This window comes from Peromyscus leucopus, chromosome 23 (genome assembly GCF_004664715.2).
Source record: "Peromyscus leucopus breed LL Stock chromosome 23, UCI_PerLeu_2.1, whole genome shotgun sequence".
NCBI lineage: Eukaryota > Metazoa > Chordata > Mammalia > Rodentia > Cricetidae > Peromyscus > Peromyscus leucopus.
This window is the reverse complement of record NC_051082.1, coordinates 40155809-40183119: the sequence shown is the minus strand read 5'-3', so window position 1 is coordinate 40183119 and position 27311 is coordinate 40155809. Positions and strand designations below refer to the sequence as shown.

Genomic DNA, 27311 nt, shown 5'->3' with positions numbered 1-27311 from the left:
CAGCAGCATTTAAAATATTTTGTGAGGGATTGGAGAGACAGACGGCTCAGTGGTTGAAAACAGTGACTGCTCTTCCAAAGGACCCAGGTTCAATTCCCAGCACTCACATGGCAGTTCACAGCTGTCTGTAACTCCAGTTTCAAGAAATCTGACACTCTCACACAGACATATATGTAGGCAAAACACTGCTCATAAAAATAAAAGTAAATAAATTATTTTTAAAAAATTTTGTGAGCCAGCTCCAGCTCCAGGGAATCTACATAGTGAGTTCTAGGACAGCCAGGGCTATATAGAGAAACCTTGTCTCAAAGAACAAAAACAAAATAAAACACTTTGCATCCCATATATCTGCTTAGTTACATCTTTCTCTAATTAAGGTATGCTGTCTCCCTGGGGAGACAATGAAGGGGCACTAAAACAGATATCCTCTCAGCTCCAGTCTGTCCTATAGGGTGGTCCAACAAGTTGTTAGAATTGCGTGCAAGTTCCTCCTCTGGCTGGCACCAGGTCTCTGCCACAGAGCTGGTGGGTTTTTGCTGGGGGAGTTTTCTTTTGGGGCTCACTGTTTCAGTAGAGTGATATGGAGAGGGTGGGCACAATCAATCAGTGGTTGAGAGTGCATACTTCTCTTTGGAGGATCTGGGTCTAATGCACTCTTATGAACTCTTTGGACTCCGAGTATGCAGACACAAATACAACTAAAACTGATGTAAATAAATGGACTCTGAGGGCTTCTGTACTTACATTTACCCACACATACAACTAAATTGAATATAAATAAATAAATAAATAAATAAATAAATAAATAAATAAATAAGGGGCTGGAGCACTGGCTGCTCTTCCAGAGGACCCGGTTCAGTTCCCAGCACTCATGTCAGGTGATCCACAACCACTTATAACTCCAGCACCAGGAGATCCAACGCCTTCTTCTGCCCTCTCCACAGGCATCTGCACACACGTGACATACACACACACAGAGACACAGACACAAACACCACAAAACAAAATAAAATGACGTGAATAAGGGCTGGGTAGGTGTGTCAGGGGTTAAGAGCACGTATTGCTTTTCCAGAAGACTCATGTTTGGTTCCCAACACCCACATGGGGTGGCTCACAATCACCTGTCACTCCAGCTCCAGGGATCTGGCACCTCTAGATTCCAAGGGCACCTACATTCATGAACACATCCCTAAACACAGACACATACAATTTAAAAATTATTTAGGTTTATTTATACCTGTGAAGTTATAGCCCGCATGCGTGTCTGTGCAGCACGTGTGTGCCTGGTGCCTGGGAGTCAGATGAGGGGTCCTCTGTGAGAGTAGTACCCACTCTTACTTACTGAGCCCTTTATTCTGCCACTCCTGTTACCAGCTTATTCTGAAGGAGGAAAGGAAACAGATCTTCCCAATGAAGGATGTTGCCGGTCCTTAGGAAGCTACCATGCAGAACCTACATCATCGTGAAGTCATATAACACCACTCAAGAGAGGACTATTGTTGGGCTAAAACTCCAACACCAGGCAACACAGTAGTCCCTCTGCTGATTCCCCAAGTGCACCCGACAGCCTGCTCACACAACCAGAGAGGAGTCATTTGCAACCAATCATAGCAAAGGTCTCCTGCAAATGAGCTCTTGTATTTCCACCAATCACAGCCCTGCTTCTTTAGGACCAGTCTCAACGACCCTTTTGCTAACACTGTCAGGGGAAGAGCAGCAGGGTCTGGAAGCAGAGCTGGAGAGGACAAGCCATGGAGAAGTTACAAGATTTTGAAGAGCTGAAAACAAAGAGCCATGGCTTGGTTACAGGAAGAGTTCCAAGGAGCTGCCAAGCTCTGAGAAGAGGTGTGTTCAACCTTTCGACATTGTCCTATGAAACTGTCACCCAGAGTTCACACTTGAGAACTGTGCAATTGAGTTACCAAAAAAAAAAAAATTGCAAAAACATCTTTTGAATAAGGTCATGATTTTGTTTTGGGCTACACTCTATCTGTGGCTGAGGTCTGGGCAGGCTTGCAGGGCTGAGTCCTGACACTCAAGAGCTGAGACTTGCAAGCAGAGGCCTGAGAGGGAGGAGTGATACTAGGAGGTGGTGGCACTCGCCTTTAATCCTGGCACCAAGAGGCAGAGGCAGGTTAATCTCTGTGAATTTGAGGCCAGCCTGGTCTACAGATCAAGTTCCAGGACAGACAGGGCTACACAACCATGTCTTGGGAGAGAAAAAAAAAAGAGGGGAGGGGTTGGGAGGTGCTACCAGCTCTCAGGATCCATGGGTCTCAACAGTCAAGGCCTGAGAACTATAGAAGTACTCAGTGGAAGGTTATAGTAGCTGCTTGTGTGGGGCTCCAGGCAATAAATCCCCTGAGAAGAAAGCCTGTATCCCAAGCACCTACAGTCATAAGTGTCCGGCCTCTAGAACCCGGAGCCATAAGCCTTTCTCAAGATTTGGTTTCTGAGTCCAGACACTAAAGCTTTGAGCTCTCAAAATTCTGGGCCTGCCAGTGCTGGAAGACATGCTGGTTTTTTGTTGTTTTGTTTTGAATTAAATACATTTACTTAGTTGTGTGCATGCTCATAAATTTCGAGAGTAACTCTCGGGGTCACTTCTCTCCCTCCACAATATGGGTTCCAGGATGGAACCCAACTTATCAGGTTGGACAGCAAGAGTCGGCTGAGTCATCTGACTGGGCTGTAGCTCCTCATTTCTGAGTAGATCAAAAATACTCCAGCAGACTGCTAACTCATCCACCATCCCCTGGTCACCGGTCTCATTTGTGGAGTCTTTATATAGCACAGGCTAGCATGAACTCATCTGTCTGGCTCAGTCACTCCAGTGCTCGGATTCCAAGTCTATGATTTCATGGTCAACTAACTGGTCCTTTAAAAAAAAAAAGCTTTTTTATTAACTTTTTTCCCCTGGGGAGTGAGCTGGGTGGGGCTGGAGCGATGGCTCAACTGTTAAGAGCACTTCCTGCCCTTACTGAGGACCTGGATTCAATTCCCACCCTTATGGCAGCTCACAACTGTCTGTAACTCCCATTCCGGGTGATAACATGTTCTCTTCTGACCTCCGAGGGCATCAGGCACACACGTGCTGCACAGATAACACATGCAAGCAGAACACTCACACACATAAAAATTTTCGAGTTAGAGATGGGCTGTAAGCCACCATGTGGGTGCTGGGAGCCAAACTTGGTCCTCTGAAAAAGTGCTCTTAAGCTCTTAGTTCCTTCAACTGGTCCTTTTTAAGAATGTCGAAACATCCTATAAGGAACAGCTCTCGGTGGGAGTTAGCAAAACTTCTGACAAGCAAGACAGACAGGAGCGGACTATCTTTCCCAGCGTCCATTCCTGCAGCCGGAGCAGGCTCCGCCCCGCCCACCCCACGCTGACCCACGTGACCGCGTTCTCCCGCGTGGGAAGGAGGCTGTCTCCGGCGGACTGGCCCACAGTGACCGTCCGCCCGGGGGTCCGCACGAGGGGACGGGCTGCGGTGCAGATGGCCATTGAAACCAAAGCCACTCGCGACCCGATTCTGCACTGTGCGGGGCAGTCGGTTTCCTGTGTGTTGGCCGCTTCTGGTTGGCGGCGAACTCCTCGTGCAGTTCTGGACCCCTTCGTTCTTCGGCCCCGTCAGTGGACGGGTCTAAAACGCAGCCCTTAGCGGGGGGAGGACCCAGTCTCGTCGGCCAAGCAGTCTGTCTGGTTAAAAGCAAAGATTAAAAAGCATCCTGTGTGGAAGTTTCAGCTTTCTTGGCATGGTTCTCTAGTCACATATTTTGTCTCCACACAGTTCCACGTGTTCAAAGCATTTGAGAACCTACCTGGTGCTCCCCAGATAGTTCAGTCCTTCCCGCTAGCGCCCGCCGGGAGAGGCTTAGGAACGTCTGCCATCTTGGACGCAACTATTTCTTAACCAAATATGGGGAGCACATAAAGCAGTGAGTTTATTTTTGCTACCCAAAATCCTTCGGGGCTATAAATGACCCATCTTGTCTTGAAAGACGATCTATAGTTGTTTCTAGATGCTTTTTATGCGTGTCTGAGTTTCCTTGGCGTGGTCGTGAGGAATGAGGGCGTGGGTATCTCCCCCCTGAGATGCATATTGGTACGGCCTATTCGCTGCACGCACGTGGCTCCGCTCTAGCGGCGCGCGGGGCTTCCTGGGAGTCGGAAGCAGGGCGGCCGAGCCGGGTGAGGAGCAGCGCGGGCCCATGCAGGACGCTGAGAACGTGGCGGCGCCCGAGGCGGCCGAGGAGCGGGCTGAGCCCGCGAGGCAGCAGCCGGCCTCCGAGTCTCCGCCGGCGGATGAGGCGGTAGGGTCTGGAGGGTCCGAAGTGGGGCGGACGGAAGACGCCGAAGAAGACTCTGAGGCCGGACCGGAGCCCGAGGTGAGGGCCAAGCCGGCGGCCCAGCCCGAAGAGGAAACGGCGACGAGTCCGGCCGTGTCGCCGCAGCCGGCGGAACGGTCCTCGGCGCAGGAGCCCTCTGCTCCCGGGAAGGCGGAGGCCGCGGGCGAGCAGGCCCGGGAGCACTCTGCCGGAGGAGCGGAGGAGGAGGGTGGGTCCGATGGCAGCGCGGCTGAGGCAGAGCCACGGGCCCTGGAGAACGGAGGGGCAGATGAGCCCTCCTTCAGCGACCCCGAGGATTTCGTGGACGACGTGAGCGAGGAAGGTAAGGGCTGTGATCGTGAGCGTGTCTATGGTGAGGGTATCCTCGGATGTCGGCGAGGGCGCGAGGTCTTTCGCCTACAGCGATCCGCCCCTATTTTCTCTAAAGTAGGGGACCACTTGGGGAGCCCACCTCTGCGGGAAGACCGAGCATCTAGGGTTGGTAGAGGGCAGGACAAGTTGCAGTATCCGGGGCATTGCAGTTTCCTGGCCACGGTTTCCAGCGTTGATCAGCTGGACCCCCTCAGGGCCGAATGGGAGGGACAGGTCGTGTGGATTCTGGTGCCTTCCCCCTTGCAGAAGTATCTTCCCCACGGTTTGCATAGTAAGGCATTGCCGTCTGACCCAGCCACATTCCCGCCTGCTTATCTTCTTTTTTCCTTGGTCGGTACCCCTCACCATTCTTGTGTTGGGCATTGCTTTTTCACACTGTTCGTTTTGCAGCTTATTTCATATTCCCTTCTACGGTGACTGGTTCTGTGTTTTGCACGGGAGCCTGATTCCCAAAATCTTTTATGACAGCTGATAGCATGTGTTTTCTGCCATTTCAACTTCAGACTGAGAGCACATGAGCCAGTTCCTTTATGTGTTGATTTGATTCATACCGAGGGGCAGTAGACCAAGCTGAACTTGAACTCTTGATTCTCCTGCGTTTGTTTCTGTATTGCTGGCACTAAGGCATGAACCCCTAAATTACTGATTTTGAACTGCCAGTGATATGCCAGGAAAATCTAGAGCCTCAATATAGTTGTCAACCTAGAACTTAAAATATTAAAGGGACTGCCATTTAAATGATGACATACTTAACTTTTGTAGGTTTATGGGGTTTGTTTTTTGTTGTAAGTCTGGCATAGCCCAGGCTGGCCTAGAACTCTATGTAGCTGAAGCTGGCTTTGAACTGATTCTCCTGCCTCCACTTTAAGATGGCCAGCGTTTAAGGTGGAAGCCACCATGCCTGGCTTGTTTTACTGTATTTCTTAAGGTAAAAGATGTTTTAGCCTGAGAAGCAGGTAAACTACTCTGAAGATTCTACCAGTCTTTGCTCTACAGGCCCTGAGGAAAATTCTCTGTGGATGAAGCAGGTTTCTGGGTTCCCACCTCTTGCCCAGCTCCAGTGATCTCTGATGTACCAGTACCCCCATGCTAAAGCCTAAGTTTTGGCTTTGAAGCTCCTTTTGAACTCTTGGTTGTTGTTGTTATTATTATTATTATTATTATTATTATTATTATTATTATTATTATTGGTTGGAGTGTCTCCCTGTCACTTCATGGTTTCAGACGGACCTCACACTGCATCTATCCCATGCTGGCCCGGAACTCATAGTCATCCTCCTCTCTTGCCCACTCAAGTGCTGAGATGACAGGTGTGAACCACATTAGCTGCTTTTTTAGGGGAGAGGGTGTCACCCTGAATTCGGGGCTCACCAGTTGGCCAGACTGGCCATTGAGATCCTTATCCTTGCTTGCACCTTTCTAGCCCTGGGAATGGATAAGGTGTGGGCTGCTGTGCCAGCTTTTTACCTGGGTACTGGGGATCCTAACTCAAGTCCTGCTGCTTACCCAGCAAGTACCTTTTGGACTAACCATTTCTCCATATGCCCCCCACCACCATCTTTTCCCTTTTTCAAAAGTTTATTTTTATTTTTTAAATTAAATTGTTTTATGCAAAGGAGTATTTTGTCTATGTATGTGTGTATGTATTCATACCTAGTGCCTGTGGAGGTGGTTGAATCTTCTAACTGGAATTAGAGTTAGTTGCAAGCCACCATATGGGTGCTGGGAATCAAACATGAGTCCTTTAGAAGAGCAGCCGCCAGTGCTAATTGCTGAACAGTCTTTCCAGCCCATGTTTGTTTCATTTTTAATTTTGGGTATGTCCGTTTGTCTGTAGGTTTGTATGTATGTGAGTGCAGGTGACCACTAGGACCAGATGAGAGTGTTCGATTCCCTAGAGCAGTAGTATAGGTGGTTGTGAGCTACCCTGTGTAGGTACTGGGAAGCAAATGGGCCTGCCTGCTGCACGATGAGTATTTAAAGAATTATTTGAGCCCACTTAATTCCCACATTCCAGTGTGCAGATTACCTCCAGAATTAGGGAATGTGGAAATGAGGGGATCCTGATGTGAGTACAAGGCCAGCCTGCCTCCCTCTCGTCTGCTGGGAGCCCAGTGGGTCCAGTGTATGAGGGAAGTACAGAGTAATGAAGAGGGACTGGTACTGAAGAACTGGCATTCTTAAGGCCATCTGGCTTTGGGTGGTCACATAGAGATGTCACAAAACTGGGAAGGGAAGGCAGCCTTTTTTTTCTTAACCAGAGGAGCAGCATGGAGTCTGTCTTGTCTCCTTCCTTATTCTGTCTCATAGTTGTGTGTACTATTAGTATGTGTCCTGTTCTGTTTCCCCAAGTGTGGTGTGCATGCCTGTCATTCCAGTACTTGGGAGGTAAAGGGAGAGTCTGAAGTTAGCCCCTGCTGCATAGGGAATGCAAAGCCAGCCTGAGGTACATGGGACCTTGTATTAAAAAAACAAATGGAAAGGGCTGAAGAAAAGGCTCAGCAGTTAAGAGCACTTAGTATTCTTCCAGAGAACCTGGCTTTGATTCCCAGCTCCCACATGGTGGCTCACAACTCTCTGTAACTCCAGTTTGAGGACTTGATGCTCAGGTACCAGGCATGCATGTGGTGCGAAACATTCGTACACACACAAAAATTTTTTTTAGGGCTGGAAAGATTGTTTAGCAGCTGAGCACTGGCTACTCTTCCAGAGAACCTGGGTTCAATTCCCAGCACCCACATGGCTCACAACTCTCAGATAACTCCAATTGCACTCTCACACAGACATACATGTAGGCAAATAAATCATCAGTGCACATAAAATAAATACAATTTGAAAAGTAAATAAATAGATAAATTTTTAAAGAACTAAAACAAAATGTGTTGCATTGTGGGGATTCTTTGCTCCGCCCTGCCCAGGTAGCAGCAGATTGTTACAGGCTAGGTAGACGCTTTGAGCTCCTGGGAAGGAGTCTGTAGTTTGTATAGAAGCTGAGCTTTTTTAATTACATCTTGTTAAGTTCAGACCCAGCTTACCAGGCCATTTAATAGTATGGTGAGCAGGCTTTTAAAGGAACCCAGAGTTCACTGTAGCTTCTGTAGTAAAGGTGTGTGGCATTGCTGTGTTGAAAATCTGCCTCCTTGCTCTTTGCCTGCTCTTGATTCTGCCATCTTTGAAATGTGTCTTAGCTGGGCGGTGGTGGCGCACGCCTTTAATCCCAGCACTTGGGAAGCAGAGGCAGGCGGATCTCTGTGAGTTCGAGGCCAGCCTGGGCTACCAAGTGAGTCCCAGGAAAGGCGCAAAGCTACACAGAGAAACCCTGTCTTGAAAAACCAAAAAAAAAGAAAGAAAGAAAGAAAGAAAGAAAGAAAGAAAGAAAGAAATGTGTCTTAATTGGGTTTTATTGATGTGACAAAACAGGCAGGCGGATCTCTGAGTTTGAGGCCAACCTGGTCTACCGAGCACATTCCAGGATGGCCAGGAATACACGGGAAAACCCTGTCTTGAAAAAACAAAACAAACAAACAAAAGAATCATCTGATGAGTTGGTGCTGCACATTTGTGTCAGAAGAGCATTCTGGAGTTGGTTTCTTCTTATACAGTGGGTTCCAGGGTTTGAACTCGGGTTGTCAGGCTCGTACAAGTGCTCTACACACTGAGCCTTCCTGCTGGCCCAGAATTTGCTTTTATTTTTAATCATCTATATTATTTTTAATTTTTTAGCTTCTTCTGGGTGTGCGTGTTTGCCTGCATTCATGTATATGCACCACATGCGTGACTGGTGTTTGTGGAGGCCAGAAGAGGGCATCAGAGTCCCTGGAACTGGAGTTGTGGGTGGCCTCTGCAAGAGCAACAAGTGCGCTAAAATGGCGCAGCCATCTCTCCAGCTCTTTTTTTTTTTCCTATTCTTACTTTTGTGTGTAGATGTTTTGTCTGCATGTTTGTCTGTACATGCATAGGGCAGTGGGTTCCCTGACTGGAGTTGCAGATGATTGTGAGCCACCGTGTGGATGCTAGGAACTGAACTCTGGTCCTCTGGAAAAGTAACGAGTGCTCTTAACTGATGAGCCATCTCCCTAGCCCCACATACACATTTTCTTTTTGGTCTTTTTGAGACAGGGTCTCACTGTGAAGACTATGAAGTCTCACTATGGTTGTCCTGGAACTCACTATGTAAATCATGCTGGCCTCAAACTCTGCCTCCTGAGTTCTGGATTAAAGGCTTGAAAATCCGTGACAGGTCAAACATATATTTTAAGCAGGATCTTCTGGTATAGACCTGGATGGCTTCAAAACGACTGTCTTTCTGCCCCAGTTTCTCAGATGCTGGGAGCAGTCTTAGATCTAGCTCACCTTTCTCTTTGTGTACATGTGCTGTATGTGTGCAAGTGCATGTGGAGACCCCAGGTTTACAAGAGGTGAGTTCTTTACCACCACCGCCGCCACCACCCTTTTTTAATGATAGGGTCTCTAATTGAATCCGGAGCTCACCGTTTCATCTAGACTGGTTGGTCAACAAGCCCCTGAGATCCTTTTACCTCTGCCTCACAGCCTTGGGGTTATAGAAGCATGCTTCTACACCTGGCACTTTTGAGACAGACTCACTGTGTAGATCAGGCTGGCTGTGAATTCATAGAGATCTGTCTACCTCTGAGTCCTGGGACTGAAGGCATGCACCACCGTTCCCACCTTACACTTGGCTTTTTGTGGGTGCTGGAGATCTGAAACCAGTTCCTCGTGTGTGTGTGTGTGTGTGTGTGTGTGTGTGTGTGTGTGTGTGTGAGAGAGAGAGAGAGAGAGAGAGAGAGAGAGAGAGAGAGAGAGAGAAGTGAACACTTTCCCCACGGAGCCTCCATCCCACCCCTACTTTCACTTCAGAGTTGAAGTTGCTTTTCTTTTAAAAAGATTTTTCTTTTTGAGTACATATATTTGCACATATACATGCCTTTGGAGGTCAGAGGTGTCCAATCCTCTTGAACTGGAGTTACAGGCTGTTGGATGAGCTGCCCAAATTGGGTACTGGGAACAGAACTCAGTTTCTTTGCGAGAGCAGTACATGCTGTTAATGCTGAGCCGTTTCTCCAGCTTTTTTCAGTTTCCTGAGACAAGGTTTCGTGTAGCCCAGGAGCAGGCTGCCCTTGTGTTTTCTTCTTGTTCTTGTTCCTCCTCCTCCTTCCTCCTTCTTCATTTTTCAAGACAAGGTTTCTCTGTGTAGTCCTGGCTGTCCTGGAACTTGCTCTGTAGACCAGCCTGGCCTCGAACTCACAGAGATCCACCTGCCTCTGCCTCCCAAGTGCTGGGATTAAAGGCATGCGCCACCACCGCCCGGCTGCTATTAATAAGCCATTCTTTAAGGGTTTGGGTTTTTTTTAGGAGCATTATTAGAGATTGATCCTAGGGCCACTTTTGCATTAGGTCAGCATGCTATCATTGTGTTATATCTGCAGGGCTTTTGTATTTGATTATTTTTTAAAGTAATCATTATTCTTGTGTGGAGTATGGACAAGACGGGAGGTCAGAGGCTAACTTTGAGGAATGGATTCTTCCCACCTATTTAAGGCAGGGGCTCCCTATGTAGATCAGGCTGGCCTTGAACTCAGAGATTCACCTGTTTCTGCCTCCACCTCCAGAGTGATGGTATTAAATATATGCACCACCTGGCAGTCACAAACGGGTACATTTTGACAATAACTTCCCATCAAAAGGAATGTGAGGATTAACCTTCCTGATTCTTTGTTGTTTAAGCTAGGTCATGATTTTTATGTTCATGATGAAAGCACTTAGAATAGTTGCCTCTTAGAAACAATCAGCCTGCTAGCTAATGGATGAGCACTTCTTGGCTTAAATAGAAACCACTTGACATTTCTTTTACTCCTTCAGAACTACTTGGTGATGTACTCAAAGATCGACCTCAGGAAGCAGATGGGATTGACTCAGTGATTGTTGTAGACAACGTTCCTCAGGTGGGACCAGATCGTCTTGAGAAGCTCAAAAATGTCATCCACAAGATCTTCTCCAAGTTTGGGAAAATCATAAATGACTATTATCCTGAAGAGGATGGAAAGACGAAAGGGTGAGAGCGCTAGTTGCTGAAGCAGCAGGTGTGGGTTTGGGGAGCTGTGTGTTGGGGCCACCGCGAGGGAGGCTCTCCCAGTGGACTTCTGGGGCTCTGGAATCATGGTGTAGTGAGTGACTGCATAGGAGCAGCAGGTGACCTGGTGTAGGTTCTGGATGAAGACACACTGTCCTGAGAGTGGGCACAGCCCAAGGGCAAGCCTGCCCGCGGGGAAAGTCTGTGTCACTGCTTAGTGGGTGACTTCCTCCATACTCTTACCTGAAGTCATGGGTGTAGCCTGAGGTTTCGTTCGTTCGTGACCTGCAGCTTGCTCTTTCTCTTCAAAATTAGCTCTTTCCTGTTTGATTCTAGTCCTTCGTTGTGTGTTGTGCTCTGGTGTCAGGCGTGCTTGTCCGACAGCGTTCTGACTGGGCAGTCTGCTTAGATCCCGCTGTGAGGCCTGAGGCTCTTGAGCAGTGGGCTGGCTGCCCTTGGTGAGCTGGACAGGGCAGAGTGGTCCACAGTGGCTGCTGCCGAGTTTGAGGGCTGTATGCCTCTTCCACTGTCGACAGACCTCCTCGAAATGCTGCCTTGTCTGAGGGGAATGGAGGATGAAAAGTCACCTTTTAGAATTAAAGTCTTAGTGTTTAAAAAACTCTACAAAGTAATTTTTGGAAGAATCATTGATTCTTGGCAGTGCCACTGTGTTTTATGTTTTTTATCTTATTTATTTTTAAAGATTATATTTATTTTTATTTTATGTGCATTGGTGTTGCCTGCATGTATGTGTGTGTGAAGGTTCCAAATCCCCTGGAACTGGAGTTAGAGATAGTTGTGAGCTGTCGTATGGGTGCTGGGATTTGAACCTGGGTTCCCTGGAAGAGCTGCCAGAGCTCTTAACCGCTCAGCCATCCTTCTAGACGCGCCCCCCCCCCTTTTTTTTTCTAATTCTGGTTTATGTGTGTGAATGTTTTGCTTGTTTGTAGATGTGCACCATACGTGTGCTTAGTCCTCTCAGAATTACAGGCAGCTGTGAACCACCATGCATATGTAAAGTGGACACTTAACTAAGTTTTTTTTTTTTTTTTTTTTTGGTTTTTCGAGACAGGGTTTTCTGTGTAGCTTTGCGCTTTCTGGCGCTCACTTGGTAGCCAGGCTGGCTCGAACTCACAGAGATCCACCTGCCTCTGCCTTCCGAGTGCTGGGATTAAAGGCGTGCGCCACCACCGCCCGGCTTAACTAAGTTTTGACAACATGTATCACAGGGCTGTCACGGGATAATGGTTATTTCTGTTCAACTTTTCTGTCATTTATAAAATCAGTCTTGAGATCTTTCTGTTAGGATTTCATTCTTTAGGAAACTGCTTGGCCTGCATGTTGTACCCTGGTCCTCAGGGTGACCGCCTTGGGGAGGCTGCAGGCGGTTAGGACCTCAGTTCATATAGAAAGGTCACAGTGTTCAGTAGTCTTAAAGGTGCACATGTGCAAACTGCTCACCTTGTCGCTCAGGTACATCTTTCTGGAGTATGCTTCTCCCGCCCATGCTGTGGATGCTGTGAAAAACGCCGATGGATACAAGCTGGACAAGCAGCACACGTTCCGGGTCAACCTCTTCACTGATTTTGATAAGTGAGTTGGAGCCTGCGATGTGTGGTTGGTGCCTGTGTGTGATGGGGAGTTCTTCAGTGGGTGCTGGTGGCCTTTGAGGTGATTGACTTCTGTTGGCCAGGCAAGAACATTTCATGTTTCTGCTTTAGGCATAGGGTGGGTGGGGAGGGTACAGTGCTGCCTAGCCATGTACCCCCTCATGCCATCCAGCCTGTGCCACTCAGCAGTGCCTATTCTGTTCCAGGTACATGACCATCAGTGATGAGTGGGACATTCCAGAGAAACAGCCTTTCAAAGACCTGGTATGTGTTCTCTGAAACCTCTGCTCTTGTAGTCAGGAGAGAGCGTATAACTTGAGGTTAAAGGGTCTATTGAACCTGTCATCCGTCATAAAGTGTGGTAGTTGTCAGCGAGCTTTCTTTGATGAAAATTAATGCAGTGCACTAAATCCCTCGATTTTGATCATTTTTAGGGAAATTTGCGTTACTGGCTGGAAGAGGCAGAGTGTAGAGATCAGTACAGTGTGATTTTTGAGAGCGGAGACCGGACATCCATCTTCTGGAATGACGTCAAGGATCCAGTCTCAATTGAAGAAAGAGCGGTGTGTACTAGCAGCTGTGGCCATGGCCATGACTTCCTGTCTCCTTAGAGCAGGGCTGGTTTCTGCCCGAAGGCTCTTGTTCTCTGAGGCACTGAGAACAGCTGACACTCCTTTCCCAGTGTAGAAACAGGTTCTGAGCAAAGAGAAGACAGCCGCGTGGAGCAGGAAGGGTCGCTGTGCTTGGCTTCCTGTCATTTTAACCCTGCTCTTCTTACAGAGATGGACGGAGACTTACGTGCGCTGGTCCCCGAAGGGCACCTACCTGGCCACTTTTCACCAGCGGGGCATTGCCCTCTGGGGAGGGGAGAAGTTCAAGCAGATCCAGAGGTTCAGCCACCAAGGCGTGCAGCTCATCGACTTCTCTCCGTGTGAAAGGTGAGTGACTCAGCTCTCCTCTTGTTGGACTCCTCAGCTGACTTGTCGTAGCCTCAGACTTCCAGAAAAATCCCAGGAAGAGTGGAGAGAACTGCAGGTGGCAGCAGGAGAGAGCTGTCAGTCAGCCCAGACGGACTTCATAGAGAGCTTGAGGCCAGGGGAAGTAGGTGAGACCCTGTCTCAAAAAAGGAGAGAGAAACGGGGAGCAATCAAGAGAGCTCCTGGATGTCCCCACTAGCACTTGGCCCTGCTCCTTTACCTTCCTCACATAGTGTGTAAACTGCCGACGAGGTAGGGTGGTGAGCATTCAAGGTTTTTTTATTATTATTATTATTATTTTTTGTCTTGCCAAGATATGGCCCAGGGTCTCTGCCATGGAGCTATGTCCTCCCCAGCCCCACACCTAAGCAGCTGGGGGGCACGGAGGTAGCTTCCTTACTGTGATGTCGCCTTCCTGGGCTTCAGTGACAGAGTCCCACAGCAGGAAGATTGTGTGTGTTGTGACTCTTAGGAGAGAGCCCACACTGGCAGAAGTCACTATAGTGTGTGTTCATAATGGTTACATTCTGTTGTCTTTGGTCTCTTAACTCTGCTCAACAGATGTTTCTCGTGGGTATGTGTATACGGATGCATAGGGAGAATACACATTGAGGTTGTGAATGTATCCCTCAGGTAAAGTGAGCCCTGCCAGGTGAACCGTGCGTGTTTTATGATGTGTTGGTTCTAGGTAAGGCACCGTGCCAGCATTGATACTTGGTGCCATAATGTCACAGATCTGTTCTTGTTCTAGTTCAGGGATGAGACATTTTTCTAGAAGAGATGCTTTCCCACGTCTGAATTGGTCATGGAACAGAGACACTTGTGAAAAGTGGAGCTGGCGGAAAGCTGGAGGAGCCCATATGCCACAAACACCTAGAAACCCAGCACTTGGGAAGTAGAGGCAAGAGGATCAACTTGGTCTGTAAGAGACCCTGTTTCCAAAAAACAACAAAAATTTATACCTGAGTGAAATTATTTCTCTTTATCAAATTTACTTCAAAACAAAAGGTATACAGTGCTGTAACGTAGAAGTGCTTTACTGCATAGACAGGGGTGGTTAATTCCACTGATGCATGCTCGGCCCTAGTCCTGTGTCCTTAACCCTCGTTCCTTTCACTGGGAACATCTTCCCTCCCTCTGTGCTGCTTTCATGGAGTGCCCTGTAATTCTTAACCACTTGGCATAGCTGGTACAGGAGAGTCCATTCCTGTACAGCAGCAGTGTTAAAGGTGGATATGTGAGGGGCTGGAGATGGTGGTTCAGAACACTTGTTCTTGCAGAGGACCCGCACCCCAGTTCCCAGCACCCCACAGTTGCTCACAACCATCTGTAACTCCAGTTGCAGGGAATCCAACTTCCTCTTCTGACCTCCAAGGGCACTAGGCATGCATGCAAGCAAAACACTCATAGAAAAAAATCTGAACCAAGGGTGTGTGTGAGAGAGACAGCTGGCCTGATGCCTGTGCCAGGGTGGCAGACACTTGAGTGTCCTCCCTCACGTCTTGGGAAGCCTGCTCAGTTCCCTCAGCAGTTAGCTCACCTGTGTTCTGGGAGCACAGTTGGCACATTAAGTTAGGACGTGGCTTTCTCTCCTGATACGGGCCTGGCCCCACATCACTATAGCTGAGGCTGGCATTGAACTCCTGATCCTCCTGCCTTCGCTTCCTAAGTGCTGGAATCGGGGCTGTGCACTACACCTGGTATGATGTGTCTGTCTGTCCACACATCTGTCCTGGCCTCTGTGAGGTCCTCCGGTTGGTTCTATAGTGCAGCTTTGGGACACACTGGTTGCAGGCTTGAGCAGTTTGTGTAATGTAATGCTACTGATCAGGGTTTCGGTCTTGGGAGCCCTGGCACTGCAGTAGTAGGTAGGGCTTTTTGCTGGTGTTCTCCGGCTCGCTGTGGCCTCTTCCGCTGCCCCTTGCTTCAAGGGGTGGTGTGCTCAGGAAACCTGTGCTTTGTGGGAACAAATAAAGATTGGTTCTACAGTATAGAGATGCTCGCTGTCAGGTCACTAATTACCATTTCCCAGAAGGATACTTGCTTTAGAACTGTACGTGACCACCTGTTGTCTTTATCTCATTAGTCTTAATTGCAGAATTGAAGATAGGAGAATCCCACGTCACTCCTCCCTCTAGACCAGCCTACTCAAGCAGACTTTTGTTGGGGTGTTTGATTTCCTGGTGCCACTCCTAGTGGGGACACCATTCTGGGTGACTTGCAGTGGTCTGTGATTACTTTGTACCTGGTTATGCTCACCCCACCCCCAGCTTAGAAAGATCAGGCACCATTCTTGGGGATCATGGTATTTGGGGACAGGCTGGTTCCATACACCTTGGCAATATTCTCTGTACTTGAGTCTGTGACCCACGGTAATGTGTGCTGTAACTGTGACTTTCATACCAAAGGAGGTGCTGTACTAAGTGACCCCCTTCTCTTGCAGATACCTGGTCACTTTCAGCCCACTGATGGACACTCAGGATGACCCTCAGGCCATCATTATCTGGGACATCCTCACAGGGCATAAGAAGAGAGGCTTCCACTGTGAAAGCTCAGCCCACTGGCCCATCTTCAAGTGAGTAGACGCAGCCGTGGTCTGCCTGTGGCCTTTTCTGTTCAGTGGTGCAGTCTGGCGCTTCTTTTCTCCTCAGGTGGAGCCATGATGGCAAATTCTTTGCGAGAATGACTCTGGATACTCTTAGCATCTATGAAACACCCGTGAGTTGGTTTGTTTTCGTGTTTCTGGAAGTTCTGGGCATTGAACTAGACTCCTGCATGCTAGGCAACTGTTCCAGCACTAAGCTATGGCCCTAGCTCTCATGGTGATTTTTGTGTTCTAGAAGGCAAGCCGTGCATGGTTGGGTGCATGCATGGCTGTACTGTTTAGCATGGATATAATTAGTGCTTGCTTAATCTGTGCTATAGTAAGGGAAGCAGGGCTTTGGTAGACTGGCCAAATAAATAAATAAAGGCTAGCTTCAGTGCTCCTGCAACCCTTCCTGTGCTGGGTGGAAGTGTGTGTGTTGCTGTTCACCTACCCTTCATGCTTGTAATGCTCCCTAGACACTGTTAAGAGTAGGGAAAGGGCTGGTGAGATGACTCAGTGGGTAGAGGAACAAGCCTGACAGCCTGAATATACTGCACTGTGGAAGGCAAGAACTTGGCTCCTGGACATTGTCTTATGACTTGTATACGTGCACTGTGACATGTGCTCCAGTCTTCAAATAAATGTAAAGAGAGGTATACAGAGTTGACATTGCCCTGACCTTTCTGAACTGTGATTGTTTTTCTTTTTTTCCTTTGTGGGCAGTCTATGGGCCTTTTGGACAAGAAGAGCTTGAAGATCTCTGGAATAAAGTAAGTGAGTGTTTCTGTAAAGTCAATGTCAGTGTGCTCTGGTTGCTATGGCAACACAGGATCACCTTTGACAGTAGAAATGTCTGTCTTTCCCTCTTGAAACTGGAAGTCCAAGATGAGCTAATGGCTTCTGTCTAGGGGCTTTCTCTTGAGTGGATGATGTCTCTCTCACAAGTAGTTGAAAGAAACAGCTCTCTAGGGACCTTAAAAAGGCATTTACTGGGTCCCCTACCTTTCCTTCCTTAAGACCGACCAGTGTACCTCACCTATGGCCACTCCCTTACTTACAGTTCCACTGTGCATTTGGGAGCACATGAACAGACCTTCAGGCCATTGCAGCTGGGTTTTGAGTTTTTAAGACAAAGACAGTCTCATGTAACTCAAACTAGCCTGGAATTCCTACTGTAGCTGAGGACGTCTTGAACTCCCTGTTCTCCTGCATGGTAGTATTACAGGTGTGTGCTGCCATGTCCAGCTAGCACTCAGTGATTAAACACTTAGGAAAAGCATTTACTTGTTTGTTTCTGCAAACACTGGCATGCTGTAGTGGATCTTGCACACTGGCACAGAAATAAATACTAAGAACAGAGTCTTGCCCAGCCCGAGTAGGGACTGTGTGGAGACTTGAACACAGTGGCTTTATCCTCTTAGGAAAGCTCCCTGATGGAAGGTCTTCCCTGCTGCTCCTGTGTTCTGTGGGGTAAGGCTTGGGTATGCAAGGACCTGCAGCTTGTTCTGACTTACTTATCTGAAGTCCTTGGGAGCTGATCAGTCCTAGGGTGGTGAATGCTTTGCAGCCCAGAGGACACTAGCGTGTCTTCCTTTTGTTTTTATGTTCCTGGGAATCATTTGGAAAACAGGCATACACTGATCTACAACAAATTGTGGGCTTCTGCAGTCCAGCTGGTCAGGAGGATAAGGAGAGGAGGGGATTCTTGAGCCCCCAAGCTTGAGACCAATCTAGGTAACAGACCATCTCAACAGAAAAAAAAAAGTGCAAAACAAGAGAATAGCGTGTATAGGTTTTCACGTGACTAACTTCACAGGCAGCCTGTCACAGTGTCTGCCCTATGGAACAGTTAATAGAAGGGTTTGTTCACCTGTCCCACCTTCCGACTTGCAGTCCTCCCCTTTGGCACCTTGGTTGATAATGTGCAGCTAGAGCCATCGGCCTGAAGTATATTTGTAAAGAGCAGTGCTGTGGTGGCTGAATGCGGAGCTGGTCTGCATGGGCTGTGGGTCCAATGAGCAACCTCCTTCCGTCTGTTCCCTTGATGCCCCATGGTTAGAACTGTGGGCTGTACTGTGCAGCGTCTAGCACAGGGCTGGTGTGCAGCGGGCTCAGGGTAGTAGGGTGCAGGCATTGAGCTTTTAAGAGTAAGTGTGTTCTCTCCTGCTGCTCAGTTCTATGTTCTTCGCATAATCTTTTCTTTCTTTGTCCTGCAGAGACTTTTCTTGGTCTCCGGGAGGTAACATCATTGCCTTTTGGGTGCCAGAAGACAAAGATATTCCAGCCAGGGTGACCCTGATGCAGCTCCCCACCAGACAGGAGATCCGAGTGAGGAATTTATTCAATGTGGTCGACTGCAAGCTGCACTGGCAGAAGAACGGAGATTACCTGTGTGTGAAAGTGGACAGGACTCCAAAAGGCACACAGGTGAGTGAGTAGTTGCCACAGGAGCCACTTGTAAGCGAGCTGCCGCTTCTGAAGATTTGTTGCTTAGTTGTGTTTGTGTGTGTGCAGAGTACAGTTGTGCAGGTGCCTGAGGAGGCCAGGAGAGAGCTTCAGATTCCTAGAGTTAGAGTTAAAGTTGGTTGTGAGCCACTTGGCTGGTGCTTGCAACCTAATTCAGATCTTCTCCTGCAGCATCCCTCCAGGCCCTGCAGTTGTTTTGTTGGGAGGTGTTAATGGTGCTTTATTGCGTAGACTCATAGGGCACTTTCAGGGTTGCCTGGTGCTGAAGCTGTCAGCTGTCTGGTCATGGTAAGGGTTCTCCCAGTATTCTGGTTGAAGGCTTCTTAGACTGTGACTTTTCACCTGAGAAGCTTTTGTATGACCCCAGGCCTATATGTGCACAGAATAGGTGTACAAGTCCAGCAAAGACAATCATAAGTTATTTTAAGATAATTATTTGATATGTGCATGCTCCTATTATTAACAACAGAAGCAAGTTTGCACACCTGTGAGGTGGAGTGTTTTATGTGCATGAGTGTCTTGCCTGTTGCATGTATGTCTCTGCAGTGTTCTTGGAGGTCAGAAAAGGGCATCAAATCCCCTGGAACTGGAGTTACAGACCATGGTGAGCTGCCATGTGGGTGCTGGGAATTGAACTCAGGTCTTCTGCAAGAGCAACCAGTGCTCTTAACCACTAAGCCATCTCTTCATCCACCCCTCTGTGTGTTTAACATAAAAAATTTAACTTTGGCTGGATATTTGGTACTGTGCTTTTCAGAGTTGGATATTTTGATTGTTTAATTGTCAGTGCTGGGAATGCGTTATATAAACCAGTATACAAAAGGGCAGAAGGGTGTGTTAAGGGTAATTTCCAAAATGGCTAGAAATTCTGTAGAATTCATTGGACAATCATGGTTTGTTTGTTTGTCTTGAGATGGTTTCTCTGTGTAGCCCTGGCTGTCCTGGAACTTGCTCTGTAGACCAGGCTGCTGGCCTCTGCCTCCCAAGTGCTGGGATTAAAGGCGATGCACCACCACCTCCCAGCCACCTTTTTTTTTTTTTTTTTCAATGAAATTCAAGTCAGCAACTTAACAGGAATTTTTTCAAGGCAAGTATTCTAGTACAGTATAATCCAAAGATATTTAACATGCTAAAGAATGATGGGAAATAAAGCAATCCTTTGTTTTCCATAATTAAACCATTGAGTTTCTATAAGGAAAAAGCTTTGAGTACAATAGAAACAGCACAATTCATAACACCTAAGAGCGTGAATCTGAGAAGGGCTTGAAGCAGCTGCAGTATCATTGCATGGGGGCACGCTGAGCATGGCTGCAGTGAGGTGTGACGCCTCAGTGGGCAAGTATGCCAAGTGCGCCAGGTTGTTGTGTCTTGGGTTTTGAATCTTTGGCCCTTGTGCATTCAGAAGTCTTGTGTAGGGTGGGGTGGAGTGGGGAGGGGCTCCCGTGGGATTCTGACTCAGAGTTTTTAACTCTTTGTCTAGCCGTAGCACTGTACAGAGGGACATGGAAGCCTCGGCCCTTTGCCCCTGTTCGCTTACCCCCTTAGGGTTGATGGTCTCATGTAGTTTTGAGCGCACAGAAGTGTACATCAGTAACACCTACAGGTGCTCAGCCCTCTTCCTGGCAGGTGCAGGGGATGTGTTGTTTTTCTGGTAAACACAGGCAGACTTCACATAGCTCTGCACACAGATGCTTTCCTTTACATTGGTTCATGTTTTCTTCATCCCAAAAACAGCCTGTCTAGGTATGCTAGCACGCACCTTTAACCCTAGTACTCTGGAGACAGAGGCCAACCTGGTCTACATAGCAAGTTCCAGACCATTCAGGACTACGTAGTGAGACCCAAACCTTTTTTTATTCAAGTTCCTTTTCCCTTTATGATATTACCCCCTCTTCCTCTCTCTCCCTCCCTCCCTCCCTCTTCCTTCCTCTTTCCCTCTCTCCCTCTTTTGCAGCAAGGTCTTACTCTGGTTCTAGGTGTCCTTGAACTCACAGTGATTCTCCTGCTTTAGCCTCTTGAGTGCTGTATTACAGACATGAGCCACTGTGTCCATCCCAAGTTAACTTTTCTTGAGTTATAATGCTAAAAAGTCATGCTTTTAAGTAGTGAGTCATCTCCATGACTTTCAGTGTGTTCAAGCGCGCCACTGCTGATTCCAAGCTGCACACCAGTTAATACTCGCTCCCCAGACCACTCTTGGTCTGCCCTGTAGTTTTTCTCCCAGTGCTGGGGATTGCATCAGGCAGCCATCTACATGCTGGTCATGTGTTCTGTTGAGCTTTGCCCCGGCCCCTCCTCACTCTGAACAGCTTCTGGTCTGTTCTCTGTTTGCATGTCTGTGTTCTGAACCCTTCATACAGGTGGAGTCCTACAGTCTGTGGCCCTTTGTGTCTGGCTTCTTTAACCTTACTTTTTTTTTTACAACCCTATCTATATTGCAACATGTGTCAGTTTATCATCCCATTCCTTATCATGGTTGGCTAGTATTCCAGCACACGCATCCATCCACATGTTAATGGACACACATTAACTGGTGGGGCGAGTAGTAGTGGGTCTCTGTAGTATGGTGCTGCTTGAAGGTCATGGTGCAGGTTGCTCCACAGTGTGCAGGTCCTGTGGTCCCCTCGATGGACTGACTGGAGGGCCTTGAGACCTCTGGCAGATGTGCTGCCGAGTTTACTTGGACTGTTCTGCCATTGTGGCAGCTGTATCACCAGCATTAGGGATGTGGATGTGCGGGGGGCTGAGCACTAGCTTGTTAACATAAACTCTCCATCTTTCCTATGCTTTCACCTTCCAGAATGTTACCCCTTCTTTTTGATTTTTATCAACAGGGCGTTGTCACAAATTTTGAGATCTTCCGAATGAGGGAGAAGCAGGTCCCTGTTGACGTTGTTGAGATGAAAGGTAAGCTCCATGTAGCAGGAAGGGCCTTCTGAGCCCTTGTCTTGAACAGCTTCTGCAGGAGCAGCCACACTGACCTGGAGCGCACGGGTTAGGTTGGCTAGCCGCAGGCATCCTCCTGTCTGTCCCGCACTGGGGTGACAGACAGGTGCACACCACCATGCCTAGGAATGGCTTTGAATGAGTGACTTGCTGATTGTAGTTGCAGCTGTTTTTGTTTCGGTGAAATAGAGTCTCATTCTACATCCGGACCCCCAGGCCTCGTGCTTCAGCCTGCACCACCGGGCTTGGCCTTCAGTGTTTGTTTTTCCTGTGTGGTGGAGGGAGACAGGGTCACTCTGAATCCTTGACTGCCTCACCTCACAAGTATTGGCATTAAAGGTGGGCCCCACCATGCCCACCCTCGATTTTCTGTAATAAAAGGTTGATGTACTTTTCCTTTCCCTCTAACTTCCCTCCTTTGCTGAAATAGCCAGATAGTTTCTGCCTTGTCTGGCAAAGTGCCTGTGCCTTTTATTTGGCTTTTATTTTGTTTCGCTATAGAGAAAAATCATATCTCCCATGTAAGGAATGACAATATGATGGCATGGGCCTGTGATCTTAGCCCCAGAAATTACAAAGTTCTAGCCTGGCCTGGGCTTGTTACCAACCCAGCGTCACAAGCAGATTAAACCAGCTGCCTTTGAACTCTGCTGACAGTTCGATCTGTGGTCCTGATGGTGAATCTGGGGTTTGGGGGTGCTTTTCTCCAGTTGTAAATGAAGATGTTGCTGTGAAAGATGGTGGCCACTGACTTCTCTTCTTGTTGATTGTAGAAACCATCATAGCCTTTGCCTGGGAACCCAATGGCAGTAAGTTTGCTGTGCTACATGGTGAGGCCCCTCGGATATCTGTCTCCTTCTACCACGTAAAGAGCAACGGGAAGATCGAACTCATCAGTAAGCAGTCTGCCCTCAGGCTCCCTCTAGAGATCTTCTCGGGCCTGGATTGAAGCTCTGGGTCAGATGATAGGCAGGATGCTGAGGTTGGGTGACTCAGGACAGAAGGAGCACATACACCCTCATCTAAGGTTTCTCAGTTTTAACTCCGCCATTGTTTTGGAGGCCGCTGTCATTTCCTCTCTTGGACTATTGCCCTCTGCCCCTCAGCCTGGCTTAGTCCTCAAGTCCTCTATTGGCTTCAGCAGGAAGGGTCCTGTTCGTGTGGCTGTGCATATCTAAAAGATACACCCCCTTTTGACATGGAGTCAGCATGTAGCCCGGCTTGGGCTCCCCGGGGGCTGCTGACACTCACTCTTGGCCTTGTGTCCTGACAGCCCCACACAAGTCAGCAGGTTATGTTTCCCTCACTGGGGTGGGTCTGCAGGGCTACCCCAGGCTGTGTTCCATATGGTTCCTTTATTTGAGACAGGGTTTTTCTTTTTTTTTTTAATAATTTATTTAAATTTTTTTTTAAGATTTATTTATTTATTATGTATACAGTATTCTGCCTGCATGTTTTGCCTGCAGGCCAGAAGAGGGCACCAGATCTCATTATAGATGGTTGTGAGCCACCATGTGGTTTCTGGGAATTGAACTCAGGACCTTTGGAGGAACAGCGAGTGCTCTTATCCGCTGAGCCATCTCTCCAGCCAAAGAGGCAGGGTTTTTCTGTGGAACTTTGGAGTCTATCCTGGAACTCGCTCTGTAGACCAGACTCCATATGTTTGTTTGTTTTTTTTTTATAGGAAGCCATCCCCCTGTTCCCTGTACCCTAGCAGTCATATCATGGCTTTCTTGGATTTGGGCTTTGTGTATCTTAGTAGCTTCTGAGACCTGTGAACAGTGTGCTTTCCTTTACCTGAGTCTAACCATTTTAGGATCAGTGGGCTGTGTTGCAAAGTTGACTATATTGTTGATTCTCTTGGATATATAAAATGTGGACAATTGCAGACAATCAGAAGACTTCTGTCCCATTATAACAAACACCAGGAAAGGGGTCATTTGTCTCCTGACTGTGTGTGATAAGTGTTCTTTGGGCTGTCAGCGCCAGAGTCACTGTCAGTGCTCCACTGTGCATTGCAGCCAGATGGGACAATTGTCCAATAACTCTGAATGTGAGACTCTCACCCCATCAGGGCAAATGTGGCTGTAGTGCCAGGACTTCGCCCCTCCCACACTACTGCTGTGACCAAGGAGACACACAGATGTTAATGGCCTCTTGTGCAGGCAGATGACTGGCTGAGAGAGGCCTGAAGGTCTAGGCAAGGAGTCACCCCGCTTGCTTTGCCAGCTTCCCCCCAGTGTCGGGTGACTGGGACGATGATACGCTTGAAGTTCTGGGAGCACACTGAAATGATGGCTTGAGTAGGTTGGTCCTTGGTGTTGTTGAGGTCAGTCCCTTCCCTGACAGTCTACAGACACCAAGGACTTCAGAGAAGAGTCACTGCTGTAGTTACTCTAAGTGCACTCTTAGTCCGGCTGCATGTGAAGTTGAAAGTGGTACCCACCACCCTTAAGCATGCAGTATGACTTCATGTTTAACTGAGTGGGGAATTGTTTTCAGGTAGTTCTCCTAAGGTGACCAGTGCGTTTGTGTCCGAGTTGTCCGTGGACTTGGTCTTTGCCAGCCTTTGTCAGGGGTGGCACAGCCCTCCTCAGGCGTGGTGCTGTCTTAGCTGGAGGCACTGGCAGCAGTCCCCTTACAGGTGCTTGCTTTTCCTTGCAGAGATGTTTGACAAGCAACAAGCAAACACCATCTTCTGGAGTCCCCAGGGGCAGTTTGTGGTGCTGGCCGGGCTGAGGAGGTGAGTTGGGGCCCTGCCTCCTGAGGGTTTGTGTTGAGATGGAGGATCATCATCTCACTTGAGAATTGTCACAGCTGAGCCTCCAGCCAAAGCAGGCCGATCTCTGTAGTGACTTACAGATGACACCTCTTCAGTGATCATAGCCTTACGTTCCCTCCTGGGAATCCCGTGTCTTCAGTGGGACAGATGCTTAGCTGGACCAGCCTTGCCCTCTGGTTGGGGTGCCTTTCTTTTTATCCCCTGCATTCCAGCTGAGCACAGAGCAGTAGTGAGCAAATCCAGCCTCAGCCTCTGGTGCGAAGGGATGCCGCAGCTTGCTCCCACGGTGGTGTGCATGGTACTCTAGTTCTGGAGGCTCCCTCGGGTACCACCTTCTCTAGATGTCACAGAGCTTTTGTGCACACACATGTCCTGATCCCATTCTCATGAAGTCCTTAGGAAATTTGTCACTGAGGACAACAGAGCTGAAGTCCAGGGAGCTACAGCCCAGCAGAGAGTGGGCACCTTGACCCTTGCTCCTTTCCCACCCTTGTGACCCAATGGAAGTTAGAGGCATCTCAGAGTAGGGATGCAGGGTGATTGTGGGATGCAGCTGCCCTGTTACCCCACAGCATGAATGGTGCCTTGGCGTTTGTCGACACTTCAGACTGCACCGTCATGAACATTGCAGAACACTACATGGCCTCTGACGTTGAGTGGGACCCAACGGGCCGCTATGTGGTCACCTCTGTGTCGTGGTGGAGCCATAAGGTAGGAAGTGGCAGATGCTGGACCCTCCAGTAATGAAGTCTCTCAAGGCTGGTGACAGGAACTGTTCTCTGTGTGATCATTCTATCCAGGGACCCTGGGTGACAGAATACTACTCACAAGCCTTTGCGGCTTAGGGAGCCATCTGATTCAGAGGCTGCCAGAGCATGGGCCACTGTGCCTCCTGTGGGCAGACTGCTTTCTGTGTTTACTGATGGGTGGTCACTTGAGCTAGTCTGTTCAAACAAACTTATTTTTTATGTGCATTGGATTTTCACCATGGGTGTTGTGTCCCCTGGAACTGGAGTTACAGACAGTTGTGAGCTGCCATGTGCGTGCTGGGAATTGAACCCAAGTCCTCTAGAAGAGCAGTCAGTGCTCTTAACTGCTGAGCCATCTCTCCATCCCCTTGTTTAGGATCTTATAGGACTGGGGATATCAGTGCATAACACTTGCCTAGCATGCAGAAGGTCCTGGGTTCCACCTTCAGCACCTGTCCCCATAAAAAGAGGGGAGAAAAAAGGAAGTGAAACTCTTTTAAGTCCCATGTGGGACCATTCTATTCAGTACATAAAATTCCCAGAGCCCAGCATTTGAGTTCAGGCAGTGCTTTGTTGAGTCTTGCTGGGAAAGACAAGGTTAGCTGGCCGAGCTGCAGCTGGGACTGTCAGTAGTTGGTGCTGCTGGGGAAGTTTCTTGTCAAAGACCCCCAGTGGTAAGCAGGCCTGCACTGGGAGAAGCAGCTGCTGCCTGCTGTTGGCGTGGGAGCCTTAAATCATTGTGCGTTTACTAACCACCTTCCTGTGGAAGATGAGCACAGCCGGGAGCAGGGTTTGGTTGAGGCAGCATGCTGAGCACAGGTTAAAGGTCCCAGGTGGCCTTGCATATTTGGCATGATGGACCCCACTGCCCTCTAGGTGGACAATGCTTATTGGCTATGGACCTTCCAAGGACGCCTTCTCCAGAAGAACAACAAGGACCGCTTCTGCCAGCTGCTCTGGAGACCAAGGCCCCCAACACTCCTCAGCCAGGATCAGATAAAGGTCTGTGGTCCCTGCTTGCTGGGGGGGTGGGAGGTGTTGTAGCACTGAAGGAAATGAGTCATTTGTCCTGTGACTGGACAGGAGCACTGAGTGGGGAGTGGAGATAGACCATGGGAAGGCCTTCAAGATAGGCAGGGCCAGTGAGACCTGACCTGACGCAGTGTCAGGCACTAACTCTAAACTTGCAGGCTAGGCAATACCTATAAACTCAGTAGGCTGAGGCAGGAGGATTGTGAGTTCTTGCCAGACTCTGCTGTAAAGCAAAAAGATGATTCTATACTTCCTGTCTGTTCCCCACTCTCCAGAAACCCAGGAATCTGCCTAAGCCACACAGGTTGTAAAACAAGTCCCAGTGGGTTTGGAAGAGCTGGGAGGGGTTAGGCAATGGGTAGACTTGTGATAGTATGTCAGAACTGGGAGTGACTCACCCTAGGAATCCTCTCCATGAAATGAGATTCCCTGGCGGGCATGCTGGTGCCCTGGGTCTGAATCCTCTTAGTCCTGGAGGCTGTCGGTGTGCACTGGCATCTTTGAAGGCAGCAGTTGCAGTCCTTGCTTTGAAGGTTCAGTCCTGAGAGACTTGTCTTGGTTTCAGCAAATTAAAAAGGATCTGAAGAAATACTCTAAGATCTTCGAGCAGAAGGATCGCTTGAGTCAAGTCCAAAGCTTCAAAGGTGAGCCTGAGGGGGTGCTCGCGGAGCCCATCCTGTGTGGGCCTGGGCAGTATGAGAGGTGTGTGCCAGGACCCTGGTCTCGCTTGTGCTCCCACGTGTGAGGGGGCAGCTAGCAATGGGGAGCAGAGGGTCAGCACTGGTTCTTGGAACCAACAGCCACTAACACGGGGGAGAGGCTGGCTTTTCCTTGATAGAAGCAGGAGGGAATAGAGTCGGGAAGAGAAATGAGGGTCTCATTTAAGGGGGGAGGTTCCCTGGAAGGCTTGCCCAGCACACAAAGCTCTGCTTGCCCTCTTCCGAACTTCAACAATGGTTGCTAGACACAGAGCGGGTCACTGCGGCTGAGCAAATGTGTCCTGCTCAGCCCTGCAACCTTCCCCACATGATAGGAACTGGTGGAAAGAAGGCGGACCATGATGGAAGACTTCCGGCAATACCGAAAAATGGCCCAGGAACTCTACATGAAGCAGAAGACCGAGCGTCTAGAACTACGGGGAGGTAACTGGGCTTGTCTGCAAGTGGAGTGGTCCCTCAAGGGTGCAGACTAAGCCTGCACCTGGCGCTGCGTCCCAGGGGTCAGCCTGCTCTCTGTCTTCTCAGGGGTGGACACTGACGAGCTGGACAGCAACGTGGATGACTGGGAGGAGGAGACCATCGAGTTCTTTGTCACTGAGGAGTCATTCCTCTGGGAAGTCAAGAGTGA

At 48.7% G+C, this 27311-nt stretch overlaps 1 protein-coding gene across 1 annotated transcript; it reads left to right on the top strand.

Moving 5' to 3' along the window:
- Nucleotides 1-4154: 4154 nt before the first annotated feature.
- Nucleotides 4155-27311, top strand: Eif3b (eukaryotic translation initiation factor 3 subunit B). The gene is given in 20 exon segments (XM_028887386.2): nt 4155-4674; nt 10605-10797; nt 12289-12408; nt 12632-12689; nt 12860-12988; nt 13206-13363; nt 15846-15977; nt 16054-16120; nt 16713-16759; nt 18206-18416; nt 21290-21362; nt 22175-22297; nt 24066-24144; nt 24756-24894; nt 25809-25934; nt 26530-26592; nt 26594-26608; nt 26998-27106; nt 27209-27283; nt 27286-27311. Coding segments are annotated over 20 exon segments (2403 nt in total). The 5' UTR covers nt 4155-4214.